The sequence below is a fragment of the Narcine bancroftii genome, chromosome 3 (genome assembly GCF_036971445.1).
Source record: "Narcine bancroftii isolate sNarBan1 chromosome 3, sNarBan1.hap1, whole genome shotgun sequence".
Classification (NCBI taxonomy): domain Eukaryota; kingdom Metazoa; phylum Chordata; class Chondrichthyes; order Torpediniformes; family Narcinidae; genus Narcine; species Narcine bancroftii.
Window position 1 is genome coordinate 349,938,092 of NC_091471.1, and position 17,454 is coordinate 349,955,545.

At 40.1% G+C, this 17,454-nt stretch overlaps 1 protein-coding gene across 2 annotated transcripts; it reads right to left on the reverse strand.

Moving 5' to 3' along the window:
* Positions 1-380: 380 nt before the first annotated feature.
* ppp1r27a (protein phosphatase 1, regulatory subunit 27a) lies at positions 381-6,958 on the reverse strand. Of its 2 annotated transcripts, XR_011353192.1 has the most exons (4): positions 6,596-6,958; positions 3,701-3,851; positions 1,141-1,307; positions 381-579 (listed from the first exon to the last, which is right to left on the reverse strand). XR_011353192.1 is itself a non-coding variant. In XM_069923023.1 (3 exons), the coding sequence occupies exons 1-3, from the start codon at positions 6,843-6,845 to the stop codon at positions 1,196-1,198; spliced, it is 513 nt and encodes a 170-aa protein (XP_069779124.1). In that variant the 5' UTR covers positions 6,846-6,958; the 3' UTR covers positions 381-1,195. The 2 variants fall into 2 exon arrangements, 1 of the variants encoding a protein (XP_069779124.1); XM_069923023.1 differs by having other exon boundaries at positions 381-1,307.
* Positions 6,959-17,454: the final 10,496 nt, after the last annotated feature.

Below are 17,454 nucleotides of genomic sequence, written 5' to 3' on the forward strand. Positions count from 1 at the left end.
ATGATCAGACAATAGTATTGAATGGTGAAGCAGACTTGTGGGGCAGAATGGCCTTCTCCTGTCCTATTTTTATGTTCTCTATGTTTATCCAATTAGGGGCAGCATGGTTGGGTAGCAGTTAGTGCAACACTGTTACAGCGCCAGCAATCGGGACCATGGTTCGAATCTCGCACTGTCTGTAAGGAGTTTGTACGTTTTCCCCATGTTTGTGTGGGTTTCCTCTAGGGCTCTGATTTCTTCCCACCGTTCAAAATGTACCAGGGGCTGTAGATTAGTTGGGTGTGAATTGGGTGGCATGGACCCATGGGCCAAAATGGTCTGTAACCGTGCTGAAACATTAAAACCATATTCAGCCAACAAAATAACTTCACTTTTACAACTTTTAGTAACAAAATTTAGAACTTTATTAACATATAAATATACAAAGTACAGTCCTGTATGTACAATAACCATCACAACAACTTTGTCATCTGCTAAAACATTCCAAGTTGCTTTTCAGAAGAATAAACAGACCAAGTCTGACAGTGAAAGATTTTTTGGGACAAACGTGTGGAAATGGAGGTAGATTTTCAAGAGAATCTGGAAGGAATTGGAGATAGTAAGGTCAGGGAGCATGTTCCAAATAAACAGCATTTGGTAAACTGCAGTTAAAATTCGGTAAATTTTATTCACCAAAAGAGTTAAACCTTCACACTGGAATAAGCAAGGTTGTCGAAGACATACACGTGAGAATGGTACCCATCACAGGTTTAAGACTCAAATGGAATTAAGACTGGTTATTTTTTAGTTTATAGCCATGAGCTATGAACCATGGTCAGTCTGAGATGCCATTGCTGGAAGTTTAACATTTTGACCATCCAATGGAAAAATTCTTTGATGAAGTCATTTAAAATGAATGAAGCAACAGAATTGGTAAAAAAAAAAAAAAAATCTAATGGACTGTAAATTTCAAATAGTGGTAAAATAAACTCCTGGAGGTAAGCAAATGCAAATATTAAAGTTTAAAAAAAAAAAAAAAAAAAGCAACAGAATTGGTTAAGACCAAGAAACCTGAGGGAACATGCTCAGGGGAGCTTTGTGGGTCCTTACACCAGACCTTCTTCCCCCGAACCCCATAGTCCACTCCTTGCTGGACCTTACTGTTCACAGATTGATCCATTCGGGACAGGATCAAGCACCTCCCCAGACGCCCCCTTCAGGGTTCAAAAAGCAGCCGTAGCTCGATGGCATCAGGGTCAATCAGGTGCACGGGGAGTTCCCCATCATCATTCAAGGCATCCACCTGGGCTCCCTCGGAGAGAAGGTACCTGGAAAGGTGAAATGAAACAGCAATGCAAGAGCAGTTATAATGGAAATTATCATTCCTGCATCCTTAGTTGGGGCTTATAAAGTATTGGGTTATGTAACATCTTTGAGACATTCCAAAGTGAAGCACTAAATGATTCCCAGCAAGATCACATGAATAGCACTAATGATCACATGAATAACACCAATGATCACATGAATAGCACGAGTGATCACGTGAATAGCACGGGTGATGATGACAGATGCTGGATCTGGGGTAAATATTGGCCACAACAACAGTGTGTTTTTTTTAAATCTGTGGGTGGCTCAGTTAGCACAATGATGTTACAGCACCATTGACAAGGGTTCGAATCCTGCACTGTCTGTAAGGAGTCTGTACTATCTTCCCATGTCTCCATTGGGTTCCTCCAGGAGCTCCGGTTTCCTCCCACCCTTCAAAATGTACCAGGGGCTGCTCATCAATTGAGGATAATTGGGCAGCATGGGCTCGTGGGCCAAAAGGGCCTGTTACTGCATTGTATGTCGAAATTAAATTTTTTTAAATTTAAATTAAGCATGATCCCATGGGATATTTTAAGGCAAACGACATATCTGGAGACACTTAGGGAAGCCTATTTAAGAGGAAGGAGCCATTTGTCCACCATCCTTTACCTCTCACCTACTGACTCTGTACCCCCTCTCTACTATAACACTGCCCACCACCCCTCTCCTTTCTCCATCCTGAAGCAGGGTCCTGATACAAAACAGATGAGGAATTGCTGGAGGAGCCCAATAGGCAGCATCCATGGGTAGAAATGGCCAGTGTTTCAGCTCAGGTCACTATCTCAGGATCAAGACAGAAACATGGACTCTCCATTTTCCCCCACGGATGCTGCCTGTTCTGCCAATGGGTTTTTTTTTGCACCCGATTCCAACATTTACCCTCTCCTGGGTCTTCACGTTCTGGGAAATTTCTGATAGACCTTCAATCTGACATCCGATCCAAAGTAACACTGCAATTACAGACCTCCTTTGGAAATTAATTTGAGTCAGCCCAGGTGGAGGGATTTAACCTAGGATTCCATCTCTGAGGAAAGCATGTAACCCAGTGGCCAAGAGCAGTATCACAGGCACAGAGCCAGTGATATGGGTGGGGAAGTGTCTGGCAGTTGCTAACAGTTTCTCCCCAATCCTTGAGGTGAAAGACAAAGACAGCAGGCACATGGGAACCAGCCACCATGAGGAACCTTGGACAGCAGGCACATGGGAACCCACTGCCTTGAGGAACCTTGGACAGCAGGATCATGGGAACATCTCCACCATGAGAAAACTTGGATAGCAGGGTCATGGGAACATCTCCACCATGAGAACCCTTGGACAGCAGGGACACCTTCCCCATCTGCTCTGGATGAGTACATTCACCAGAACATTTGGGGAGGCTCAGTAGCACAGCAGGTAAGTCTGCCTCCTCATCATTCCATGAGTTAGATTCGATCCTGACCTCTGATGCTGACTGCCAGCAGTTTTCATGTTCTCCCTGTGATCATGTGAGTCTTCCCTGGGGTGCTCCCACCACCCAAAGGTGGGGAAGTTAATCACGCACTATAAATTACCATTAATCTGTAGGTATCGGGTAAAATCTAGAGAGAGTTGATGGGAATGTGGGGCGATTAAAAGGGAATTCGTGTGGGTTTAGTATAAATGAGTGGTGGATAGTTAGCATGGATTCGATGGGCTGAAGGACCTGTTTCCATGCTGTATGACTGAATGTAACAGCTGAAGGCAGCTCACCTTCATCTCCTCAAGGGGGAGACAAGGACAGAGACAACTTGACAATATTTTACTGGAGCATAATTGAGGTTGTCCTGCTTGGCTGCATCATTGCATGGGATGGTAGCTGCAAAGCATCTGGAAGTCAATACAGAGGATCTTCAAAATGGCCAAGATGATCACTGGGGTCTCCCTTTCCTCTATTGATGACATTCACTAGGACCATTTCTTAAATAGGGCTCAAAGAATTATCGAGTATCCTCTCCATCCAAACCCAATTTTGACCCATTAGCATCAGGAAGGAGGTTCAGAAGCATCAAAATCAGGACTGCCAGGCTGGGAAATAGCTTTTTCCCACAGTCTGACTAGAAACCTGTAACCCAAGTAGATCATCCCAAAATATATATATTGTGTGTTGTATCTTTATGTATATATGTGATTATTATGTGCTGTGATTTGGGTGTGTACAGTGTGCACCATAGTCTGGTGAAATGTTGTTTTGTCCAGTTCTATATGTACAGTCTGATGGCAATAAACTCGAACTTGACCAAATGACCAGTCACACTTGGCTCCCAATATTGATCTGTTGTTCAATTGCTTCATACAGATGTTGAGCAGTTAGTGTGGGAGTGACATTTGACCTTACTTGGCAACCTCCATGTGTCCATCACTGCAAGCCACGTGAAGGGCTGTCCACCCATTCTCATCCCTCTGCTCGATGTCAGCTCCATGCTTGAGGAGCAGCTTCACACAGTCCAGGTTTCCTGTCAGCACAGCCTCATGCAAGGCTGCCATTCCTTGGGGTCAAACACAAGATAAATTTGGCTTCAAAATTGAAACCTATCAACTCTCAGCACAATCTCACAATCTAAACACGAGCGCTAACGAGCACCCACTGAACATCTTAGCTCTGTCTGTGGGTATAAACCAAATCTTCCTGTAGCCAACCATTCTGACAGTGACATGTCTGTCCTATGTCTCATCAGTTGTCTGGGTGAAGAACACATCATGTTCCTGCAGGACACCCTTCAACCTTACAGCATGAACGTTGCTTTTTCTAATTTTAGATAACCCCCATCGCCATCTGATTTCACTGTTTCTTCTTTACCTACTCCTCTATTAGTTTCTCCTTTTACTCCAGTTTTTCTTTTCCTGCCTCTCCATCTCCACAGTCTCCTGTGTATCTCTGCCTTCCACCTCTGCTGCTTCAATAAAAAGAGGTTCAGTTTGGTGCTGATTGGTGAGGGGCTGTCAACCAGTTGGAGACCTGTTCCCAAGGTGGAAGGATCAAATATTAGAGGGCATTGGTTTAAAGCAATGGTTCTCAACCTTTTCCGGTCTAAGGCCCACCTGGCTTCCAGGGTAACATGCCATGGCCACTAGTGGGAAAACAAGTCAAAAGCAGCTCTATTGGAAACGCATCTTCATCTAAAGTATTTTATTTAACATTTTATAAGGTCCACGTGGAAACATGCTGTGGCCCACTGGTTGAGAACGACTAGTTCAAGGTGAAGGGATTTTTTAATATATTCACAAGGACTGGTGCCTGGAACCTGCTGCCAGGGGAAGAAGTAGAAATGATAGCAATGTTTAAGAGGCATTCAGAGAAACACCTGAACTGGCAGGAGATGGGGTTAGTTCACATTGGCATCTTGGTCATTGCCATCACCATAGGCTGAAGGGCCATGTTCCTCTGCTGTACTGGTCAATGTTCTTGATAACAAATCAGCTCACAAGAGAAACTGGCAGCACCAATCAAGAGACTATCGCAAAAAGGTTCAGCACCAAAATCTCCCCGTTATGTCAAAATTAGGGAAATCCTACCCTCAGATAAATCCATCTAAGTGCATGAAACCAGGTGCATTTAGGGATGACCAGAGATCAGGTAAATAAAGTGGTGCTTTAGTATTATTAGCAACTCCTGGGTGAAAGTTCATTTAATGGCAGTTCAGGTGACTTCCCAGAACTATCTAAATGCAGGACCAGATTGCTGTTCTTCCCAACTCAAATAACAAGGACTGCCCAATTCCCGACCACAAGAAATTAAATAGAGAAAATGTTAGGTAGACCAAGCTGTTTGCAGGAGAGAGTAGAAACAGGGGCTAGTAGGTGATCAGTAAAGTGAAAACACAATGCTGGAGAAACTCAGCAGGTCAAACAGCAAATGTTATATTGCAAAGATAAAAATAGGTGAAAGCACATAAGGGAGAAATAAAGGACAGATGGAATCAGGTGCCACAACCCCCACCCTCCAAAGAAGGAGGGGTCTCCCCACCCAGATGATTGAGACACTCCTCACTATTCAGACACATGGTCCCTTACACAAGTAAGGATATACTGGGTTTGAAGGCAAGTTCAAGGAGCTTCACCCAGTTGATTCTGGAAATAAGGAGTTTGGTTTGGAGTTGAGAAGGATGAAGGGGTGATCCTATAGAAACACGTGAAAGGAATAGATGGATAATTTCCATCTCGCTCCCCTGGGTCTCGCCACGCACTGCCATTTGCTGGTGGCCGTCCTTTAACCATGGAGTCAAAACAAACAACAACCCATAAACAGGGCAGTTGCAACACCCACCGTGTCATCTGAGTGTGGACCTGAAGCATAACGTCTCAATTGCGGAAATCTAATAACGAGGCAAATCCCTGTCAAATAGCCTCAAGGTCACTCCTTCAAGGTTTCCAACCTCTCCCCTGTGATCGTGCCCCCCCTCCCCACCCCCCACCCCACTACCCCAATCAGCAACCAGGGATGATGGCCACATTCTTGGAATGACCTTCGGGAGGGTTGTGCCAGTGTCAACCTGCTATATAAATGCAGATCCTCTCCGCCCATTCCCTTTAATGGGCACTTGATCATCAATGAGAGGACCATGGCCTCACGATCAGAAGGAGTAGATTTAAAATGAAGAGGTGGAACTGCTTCTCCCAGAGTGGGGAATCTGCCCAAGGAAGCTGAAGAGGCTGCCTCATTAAATGTACAAAAGAGATTTTTGATCAACAGGGGAGTTAAGGGCTATAGGGAACAGATGCAGCCACAACAGGATCAGCCATGATGTTACTGAATCCTATTTGTAGTAAAGGTACCAAAGGTTACAGGGAGAAAGCAGGCAAATGGGGGGGCGGGGGAAAAAAGGAAAAGTACATTAGCCATGGCTGAACAGGCTCAATCAGCCAGGTAGCTCCTAATTCTTATGACAGGGACAATCTCCCCACTTCCAGCCCCTTGTGGGGTGTTTCTTCTCCCCCTTCCTCCCACCGCCCCATCCCCACCTCTGCAGAAAGGGTACGGGCTCTGTCCCTCACCAAAAGGCGGGGGTTCTCTTCCAAGGTTGGGGTGTTTCTCACGAAAAGTCAGGGGTGGGGGGAATGTCTCATCCCCACCAAGATGTCCCGCTCTCCCACAAAAATCCTCCTACGCTCAATGTGTAGAGGAGGAGGAGGAGGGTCAGTCCTATCACCAGAGACTGCCCTCTCTCATCCCTCTTCCAGGGGCAGAGGGTCTCCCCCCCCACCCCCACCCAGTCCTGGGTCAGAGACTCACCGGATGGGTAGATGGTGTCCAGCTTCACCTTGCTCGCTCTGATGAAGCGGCCGACCTGCTCCAGGTCGCCCTGGCGAATGTGGTCCTGGAAGACGATGTCATTGGGGAAGCGCACGGCGCGACTGGGCTTCAGGCGGGGAGGGGCCACGACGTACCTGGAGCGGGCAGAGTAATACTTCATGGCGAAGGAGAGACGTATTAAACCCTTTCCCTTGAACCAGAGCGCGGAGTCCAGGGCGCTCGGACGCATCCGACTATATACTGCTCCCCTCCCGCTCTATTTCTGGGAACTTTGCCTCACTGTGCGGGGCGGGACCCGGCGGCTCTCTCCAACCCTCCGCCTCCGCCCATTAAAGGGAACGGGCGGAGAGGGTCTGCATTTATATAGCAGGTTGACACTGGCACAACCCTCCCGAAGGTCATTCCAAGAATGTGGCCATCATCCCTGGTCGCTGATTGGGGTAGTGGGGGGGGGGGGGGGGGCACGACAGCAGGGTAGAGGTTGGAAACCTTGAAGGAGTGACCTTGAGGTTATTTGACAGGGATTTGCCTCGTTATTAGATTTCCGCAATTGAGACATTATGTTTCAGGTCCACACTCAGATGACACGGTGGGTGTTGCAACTGCCCTGTTTACGGGTTGTTGCTTGTTTTGACTCCCCGGTTAGAGGACGGCCACCAGCAAATGGCAGTGCGTGGCGAGACCCAGGGGAGCGTGGCAAGACATGCAGGCAGGGACATAGAAAGGAAACAGCTGGGCAGGGAATGAAGCCGGCGTTTGGCAACGTAACGAATGCAGCAATAGACAATGAACCAGACAGGGTTTAATTTTAAAGCACTAATTTTATTTCTAACTCATAAACAATCCTTAACACTAAATCTACCCCCAACTATGCGCAGGTGTACTAGTATGTGTGTGATATACCCAGACCATTACAGTCCAGACCAAAATTCAGAGTTTAGTCTTTCAAATTCAGTGTTAAAGGTTAGGTCTTTGAAATTTGAATTGATGTTGAACTGACAAGAAGACGGGAGATGCTACAGACTTACAAATTATCCTCGAGTTGCCTTTGAAGAAATGTCCATCCATACGAGCTGTGGTCACGACCCTCCTGGTCCTTTTGTAGCCAAGACTCGAACTGGGCGGCCTCCGCGAAGCTTCCAAGACCCTGGCACCGGTCTCTCCAAGTGATCTTCACTGTTCGTCACACTCAAAATGAAACACTTTGCTTCCCAAACGTCCCCCCCCCCCCCCCACCATAAAGCCCAGTCATTCACAAAGTAGGACAGTCATCACAAAGTGCAAAACTAGTACATTAATCTCTGAAGTAGATAAAAGCAAAGCCAGGATCACTGTGCAAAAACCGATCAATCTGCCCGAGGTCAAGCAGCATCAGTGGTAAGAAAATAATCCAAGTTTGGGATCAGAAACCCTCCTCAAGCCTATCCTGCCCCAGCCCCAAACACCAACATGCTTTCCTCCATTGTTGCTGCTCAACCTGCTGAGCTCTGGGGTAGATTCCAGTGAATGCAACCTGTCATTGCATCTTGGAGACAGTGGAGCGTAATGGAAGGAACATGAAGGCATCCTGGCTCAAGGCGAAAAATAAAAGGCAGGTAAGAAGTCAATGTGGGGTGAAGGAGAGAAGCATTCTCACCATGTGGCAGGGATGTGCCCGGGGTAAACACTATGCTACAGGCCAGATAAACACAGGTGGTTTGTGTTGAATGGGTTAGGGAAGAGGTGGGAACCTCATGCAGAATAATGAAAACAGAAATAGGAGCAAGCTCATCTCCACTGACCTGCCTTTTCCCATATACCTCTGCTATGTAAAAAACCTCTCCAACCCGGTCTTAAATATGTTTACTGAGGTCACCACCACTGCTTCAATAAGCAGCGATTTCCACAGATTCACCACCCTCTGGGAAAAGCAGTTCCTCCTTATCTCCATCCCAAATCGACTACCCTGGATCTTTTTAAATTTTTAAAATTTTTCACACTATAAACCATACTGACCAAAATACGTACAGACATTTTTCTCTTGAATATATAGTGTCATTTTCTCCCCTTTTCCCCCCTCCCTCCCTCTCCCCTTCCCATTTATTCAAAGTTCAATCTATATGATACATTAAACCCGTTAAACAACGTCGTCACTTAATAAAAATAAACAAGAAATTTTTGTCTTTTATTTTTATATATTGAATCAGTTCATTTCGTTGTCTTCTCCTTCTGTCATTTTAGGTGGTGGAAGTCCGTGGTAGGATTTCTCTATTGTGTTTCATGTATGGTTCCCATATTTGTTCGAATATTGTGATATTATTTCTTAAATTATATGTTATTTTTTCTAATGGAATACATTGATTTATTTCTATGTACCATTGTTGTATTCTCAAGTTGTCTTCTAATCTCCAGGTTGACATAATACATTTTTTTGCTACAGCTAGGGCTATCATGACAAATCTTTTTTGTGCTCCATCCAAATCGAGTCCAAATTCTTTATTTCTTATATTTACTTAGAAGGAAGATCTCTGGGTTTTTTGGTATATTGCTTTTTGTAATTTTATTTAATATCTGGTTTAGATCTTCCCAAAAATTTTTCACTTTCTCACATGTCCAAATTGCATGTATTGTTGTTCCCGTTTCCTTTTTACAGCAAAAACATCTGTCTGATACTGTTAGGTCCCATTTATTTAACTTTTGGGGTGTGATGTATAGTCTGTGTCACCAATTATATTGTATCATGCGTAACCTCGTGTTTATTGTATTTCTCATTCAGGATCTTGAGGCTACATCCTCTAGTTCTGACTTGCCACCAATGAAAACTTACTTACCTCAATCTTATCTATGAAACAGGCTAACCAGTGTTGCCATACCAGGAGGTTTCTTTCCCATTAGATACACTTTGATTTAAACAATGTGTGTTCCCTTTGACCATTAGCACAGGCACTGTATTGGGCTTGTGGAAACCCCAGCCAGTCACAAAGACATGGTGCTACTCGGAGCACAGTGGCAATTCTGGGCCACACCCTCTCTGATAGATTGGACTCCCAGGCTGGTCTACAGTTGGTGATAAAACTGGATTGTGCACTCAGGCACAAAATTAACCTTTCATCTTTTGGCTTTAATAACATTTGGTAATTCTAATGATTTAAATCCTGTGACTAGAGAAACAACCAAAGTGTCCTTACACACGTGGGGGAAAGTTTGAGGAACCCCTTTGAACTGTAGAATTTGAACCCTGGTGTCCTCTGTTCATTTGGGGAACTCTTCAAGGTTGCAGGAGTAAGATAATTTTTTTTGCATAAAGGGAAATTAGGATTATGTGGAAAAGTCCATGGCCAGATCAGCTGTGATTGGGTCTATTTCTTATGCTCTTCAGTCGGGGGGGGGGGGGGGAGAGAGAGAAAGGAAGAAGAGGGGAGAGAGCAAACGACTGTAGAATTACTTGGATATTTACTGATTTATAAACTCAAAGCAGATGCAAAATGTTGAACTTTTACTGATTTATTGTACTCAATCCTCATGGATTCTGCCATGCTGCCTGCCAGGAGCATAGTGTTGTATACTTCCAATAGGTCTGGGCCCACCCAATCCAACAGAGATGTGTACAACTCAGTCATTTGGCCATCGCTTCTGGAAGTCTTTCTAGCCCCAAAGGAACAGATGGAGCCTGTCAGCTACCCCAGGGTAATTAGCTGATCCAGAGATTCCTTTGTACTGTCATCTAAGATCTCCATAATAGAAGATAGAAAGGCCTGGGAGCTCATTGCCTGTGGCCTTACTGCACTTACAGACTGATGTAGAAGTATCTGCCGAACTGCTGTACACCAATCTGCAAGGATGTCACTGAGCTGTCCTCTTCCTCAAGGCTGTGGATCACAGAGCTCCCTCTGTGGACCTTTTGGAAGCGCATCACATCCTGCTCCTCTGTGCAGACTCGATCAGACGATGATCTTGGAGTTCTCAGACTTGAATAGTGGGGCTTGCCAGTACTTTACCCCTCAGTTCCTCCATCAGTCACCCCTCTCCACTTCAGGAGGAGTTGCTGCAGGTCAGTCTGGAGTTGGCTCCTGGTCTCTCAGAGCTGGGGGTGGGGTGCTGGACACCCTCAATTAAGCTTTCTCATAACCCATTGTTCTTTCCTTCAGTCATGGCACTTCCTCTACCTTCCAGTGCTCTTGCTGGCTTCATCCTGATGACGAGAGGTTGACGACCTCAGGGGGATTGCCATGTGATGACATGGGGTTAGAATGCAAATCCCAACTCTCCTTGATAAATTGGAAAAAGAGAAAAAAGTTATAAAAGTTACAGAAAACAAAAGAAAGTGTTTAAAGATTACATAGAACAAATCAACATGCCACCAAAGAAAGACAAAGAAACTGAACAAAAAGAACAAGATGAAGAGGTCTACCTTGAGGAAGGATCCTGGCACTGTCCAGAAGGTAATATCCAAGGGAGATGGACCAGAAGCCAGGGAGACCTTGGACACTGCTATGCAGGGTCTCTCCTGACAATGGCCGGCTTCAGCAAGAGAAGTGACTCTGCCATACACAACTCCTCACACATGCGCAGAATGCAAAAAAAAATTGAGACAATTTTAGAAGATTCCTGAAGCCTCCAGCTCCAGTGAACAAGGAAACACCTAGAACAAGGAATTTTGAAAAAAGGAAACAATTACAGATATTTTTATGTATGCAGCTGAAATGATGTGTATGGGCTTCCCAACAGTCTACAGTGACAATAACAAATGAAGCAAAAAAAATGGAGAGAAAATTGAGAAATTAATGCAACAGGTGGACATGAGATTTGAAATGGTGGATGGAAAAATTAAAGGTAACGAGTTTGAGATTCAAGGTATTAAAGAACAGATGAAGAAAATACAAGCTGAAGCTGCTGCAAAGAATAATCAATTAATGCAAAAAAAGACATTTTGCAAAATTTCAGCAGAAGGAAAAACATCAAGATTGTTTGACTTAACAAAGGCTATGAGGGTCAAGACAAAAAAGTTTTTGCAATGTTGGATACCAGAATCTTTGGGACAGGCTGAATTCCAAGGAGACCTTGAGAGAGCCCATCGAGCACGGAGATCAAAGACACCACCTGATCAAAGGTCTCATCCAATACTTGTTAAATTCCTTCGGTATTAAGTGGAATTGGCAGCAAAGTGAGCTAAAGACAGACAATCACCTCTGATTTATAATGGAAATAATATTTTCTTCTATCCAGATACGTTATAAATTGTTGAGAAAGGGGAAAGAGTTTAATCCAGCTAAAAATGTCTTGTGGAAGAAAGGCTATGCCTTTGTCTTGAGGCATCCAGCTGTATTGTTTTTGTCCCAGATGGGAGAAATAGATTTTTTAACCGAGCCTAATGAGGCAAAGGTATATGCTTATTCATTGCCTGAAAGGGAGCTGATACTTAAACGATTTACAACAAAGCAACTTCTGTAATATAACTGAAAAAAAGGAATGTTTTCAAGAGTTTAAATGGGGAAGGTTTAACCTAGAGGTGATCCATATGCATTTTAAAAGATCTATGAAAGAAGTAGAATTGTTTTTTTTTAAATATTTTTATTTTTCACACTATAAACCATATTGACCAAGATACATACAGACATTTTTACTCTTGAATATATAGTGTAATTTTCTCCCCCTTTTCCCCCCTCCCTTCCCTCCCTCCCTCACCCCTTTCCCATTTATTTGAAGTTCAATCTATAAGATACATTAAACCTGTTAAACAACGTCGTCACTTAATAAAAATAAACAAGAAATTTTACTGAGTCAGTTCTTTTCGTTGTCTTCTCCTTCTGTCATTTTAGGTGGTGGAAGGATTTCTCTATTCTATTTCATGTATGGCTCCCATATTTGTTCAAATATTGTGATGTTATTTCTTAAATGATATGTTATTTTTTCTAATGGAATACATTTATTCATTTCTATGTACCATTGTTGTATTCTCAAGTTGTCTTCTAATTTCCAGGTTGACATAATACATTTTTTTGCTACAGCTAGGGTTATCATAACAAATCTTTTTTGTGCTCCATCCAAATCGAGTCCAAATTCTTTATTTCTTATATTATTTAGGAGGAAGATTTAGGCTTTTTGTGATTTTATTTAATATCTGGTTTAGATCTTCCCAAAATTTTTTCACTTTCTCACATGTCCAAATTGCATGAATTGTTGTTCCCGTTTCCTTTTTACAGCGAAAACATCTGTCTGATACTGTTGGGTCCCATTTATTTAACTTTTGAGGTGTGATGTATAGCCTGTGTATCCAGTTATAATGTATCATGCGTAACCTCACGTTTATTATATTTCTCATAGTTCCGGAGCATAGCTTCTCCCATGTTTCATTCTTTATCTTTATGTTTAGATCTTGTTCCCATTTTTGTTTAGGTTTACCGTTTGTTTCCTCATTCTCCTTTTCTTGGAGTTCGATGTACATGTTTGTTATAATTTTTTAAATTATCATTGTGTCTGTAATCACATATTCAAAATTGCTTCCTTCTGGTAACCTCAGACTGTTTCCCAATTTGTCCTTCAAGTAGGTTTTCAGTTGGTGGTATGCAAATATTGTATCGTGAGTTATATTATATCTATCCTTCATTTGTTCAAAGGATAATAATTTATTTCCTGAAAAACAATTTTCTATTCTTTTGATCCCTTTTCTCTCCCATTCTCTGAAGGAAAGGTTATCTATTGTGAAAGGGATTAGTTTTGGTAGTTGGTAATTTGTTTTATTCCTTTCTACGTGACTCTTCCAAGTGTTGAGCAGATGATGCAATACTGGTGAATTCCTACGTTGCACCAATTTTTCATCCCATTTATATTGTAATATGTTATTAATATAGTGGGAGTGAGAGGGTCGTAGGATGGACAGAGGATTTAATATTAGTACCTAAATGGCAGGAAAATTGAATTTTATTAGTATTAATACTAATAGAATTCAGAACCCAATAAAATAGAAAAAAGTATTAGGTTATATGAAAAGATGAAAATAGATATAACTTTTTTGAAGGAAACTTATTTGACTGAAAGAGCATGTAAAGTTAAAAAGAGATTTGATTGGAATGGTATTGTCTTTGTTTAATTCTAAGGCCAGAGGAGTAGCTATATTAATAAATAAACATTTACCAATTAAAATATTGAATATGACTATAGATAAAGCAGGATATGTAATGATTGTCAAAATTACTCAGAATATTGGACTTTAATGAATATGTTCTCCAAATATAGACGATGGGAAATTTATACAAGATATTTTGATGCAATTATCAAATGCTCAGAGTAAAACAATAATGGGTGGAGATTTTAATCTTACTTTTGACTCAAAATTAGATAGATCTCATGGAACTATTGTTAAAAATATAGTTAAAACAATAATAAATTTTATGAAGATGAAGTTTATTGATAATTGGAGGAAGATTAATCCTAACAATAAAGATTACTTGTTTTATTCTTTTAGACACAAGACATATTTACGTATAGATATATTTTTAATCTCCACACAATTGGAAGCTAGAATTCAAAAGATTGAATATCAAGCAAGAATATTATCAGACCATTCACCTTTAGTTATGTCAATTACATTGGAAGAACAAAATGTAGGTTATAGATGGAGATTTAATACAGCACTTAAAGAGCAAAGATTTTTGTGAATTTATGGGACTGCAGATAAAGTTTTTTCTAGACACTAATGAACATTCAGTAACAAACAAATGTATTATATGGGATTCTATGAAGGCTTATAAATAACAAGTTATACATCGAAAGTAAAGAGTATGAGGTTGATCAATTGGATAAAGAGACTGTTTAGAAAAAGAAATGCATGTTCAGAAAAATAATGAGAAAAGATTATTGGAATCAAAAAAATTGAAACAATACAATAGAATCTTAAAAAGCAGAAAGATACAAGGCGTACACAACAGAAATATTATGTTAGGGGATAGAGCACAAAGTTTGAGCATGGCAATTGAAAACTGAACAACTCTCAAGAACAATATTTGCAACAAAAAAGGAATCTGGTCAAACCACCTAAAAGAATGCAGGAAATTAATGATGATTGTAGGAATTTTTATAAAAAATTATATCAATCTGATTCTTTAAAAAAATGGGGAAAAGTAGATGACTGTCACAAATTATATTACCAGAGTTAAATATGGAAGAAGAAATGGAATTATGAAATTATTTTACGTATGTTGAAGTATATGATACTTTAATGTCTTTATCAAATATCAAGGCACCGGGAGAGGACAGTTTTTCCAGTTTTTAGAAAAAAAATTCAACATTATTGATTCCTGTTTTTATGGGATTATAGGAAGATTCTAACGATTTACCAGAATAAGTTATTCCATTTAGGTACAAATATTCCAAAGAAGACCCTTTGTTACCATTTTCTTGTAGACCAATATTATTAAATACGATTATAAAATTGTATCCAAATTACTAGCTAATAGGTTAGCTAAATGTTTACCCAAATTAATAAATATGGATCAAACTGGGTGTATTCAAAATAGAAGATTGATAGACAATATAGTTAAGTTACAAGTTACAAGTTTACTAAATGCAAAAAGATACCAGCTTTGGACATGGAGAAAGCATTTGATAGATTAGTTTGGGACTTTTAAAGTTTTAAATGGTTTTGGAATTCCAAATACTTTTATAAATTGGATAAGAGCTTTGCACAATCACCCCAAAGAGAGAGTGGTCACGAATAGGCAAATAGACTTTATTAGAAAGATCATCCAGGCAAGGATATCCATCATCACCATTTTTATTTGCACTGGCTATAGAACCATTGGCCGAAGTGATGAAATGTTAATGAGATTAAATGTTTTTACATAGAAGATAAAAGAACATACAATTAGTTTGTTTGCAGATGTTATACTATATCTTACAAAACCAGAAATATCATTAAAGAGATTAAATATACGATTGACAGAATATTGTTTAATATCAGGTTACAAAGTTGAAGGGAAAAAGTGAGGTGATGCCTATGAATGATGAAGACTACACAAAGTAAACAGGTGACAAAGTTTAAATGGCAAAAGGAAGCAATTAAATATATAGGAATTAATATCGACAGGAATTTAAATAATTTATTTAAATTGAATTATTTGCCATTATTGGGGAAAAAGTGAGGATTTAAAAAGATGGAAAGATTTACCAATAGGAAGGATACATTGTGCAAAGATGAATATTTTTCTGAGGACAATATTTGTTTCAATCATTAGCGACTCCTATACCAAAGTTTTTCAAGAAATAAAAAAAATGTAAGAATATTTATTTGGTGAGATAAAATGCCGAGGATAGCTTTGGAAAAACTGACTTGGAAATTTGATCTGGACTAAGATTGCCGAATTAAAAAAAAAAATTATAAAGCTGCGCAAGATTTTTGGCCTCCTGTTATCAAACTGGGGAAAAGGTGGCACGGGTACAGATTGAGATGAGTAAAATAGGAGAAATAGATCCAGAATGTATTTTATACAAATGGCTTGAAGAACTTTTGAAAGAAATATGTACAAATTTTAAAACATTTGCTTAGGATATGTAACAAAATCCATATGGAAAGAGGAATAAATTATCATGTAGCCAAAATAATATTAAAGTAGAACCCACTTTCATTTACATTAAATAATCCTTTTTTTAAAATATTTGGTATTAATCATGGGATAAAGAGGATAAAAGATAATTTTAGGGTTTTTTTAAAAATATTTGGTATTAATCATGGGATAAAGAGGATAAAAGATAATTTTAGGGTTTTTTTGATTTTTGAGCAAATGAAAGAATATTATGCACAAAATACAATTTTTTTCATATTTTCAGCTCAAATCATTTTAAAAAGCTAGGTGAGAATTTTAGACTTTGGAACATAACCAATTTGAATGTCTAATAACTGATATTTATAAAGAAATTTATTACTAATATGTATATAAAATTACAAGACAATGCAAAAAAAGGATTTATATACGTCAAAAAATGGGAAAGGATTTAAACATACAAATTCAAGATGAAGTATGGTCAAGTATGTGTCAAGAGTGTAACAGTACAATTAGTGGTAGATATCAAATGGTACAATATAATTTTTTGCACCTGTTATACTATACTCCATATAAATTACATAAGACTTAATTCAAATTGCTCTGACAAGTATTTTAGATGTAACAAGGAAATAGATACTTTACTGCATGCAGTTCAGTTGTGTGAAAAAGTTGGGAAGTTTCAGGAAGATTTATGTGTATTATTGGGACGAATTATGAAGAAACGAATACCAAAAGATCCCAGAATATTTTTGCCAGGTGAATGATATGAAACAGATACTAAATTGAAGCTAGACCAGTATCAATGAAAGTTTTGAGTGTAGCAATAGCAGTGGCCAAGAAGTGTATGGCAGTAACGTGGAAGTCGGACACTGTTATAGGGTTGGATAGATGGCAATGTAGAACTACAAAATTGTATACCATTAGATAAAACTAATTATAATTTAAGGAACAAATACACGCGCTCCCATATGTTCAAGATAGAATTGATAGGTTAGAAAATATATTGATTGATGTAAAATGATTCTGGTGTTTTTCTTTCTTTTGGGGGAGGAATGGGAGAAAAATTAACGTTTTTTTGCATCATTTTTATTATAATGAATTATCAAAGATGAAGAAACATTTGTTTATATTTGATGCAAATGGAAAAATAAAATTTTCAAAAAAGGTTGTTGACCTTGTTGAGATGGTGGTGTTAGCTATTTCCCCCTTATTGCTTAGGTGGTTGGCTGCCAGAGGTGGCCTGCAGAGGACAGACTCTGCAGAGGTGGCCTGCTTCCCCACACAAGTTGCAGCACTTGCTCTCTGCAGTCCTTGGTC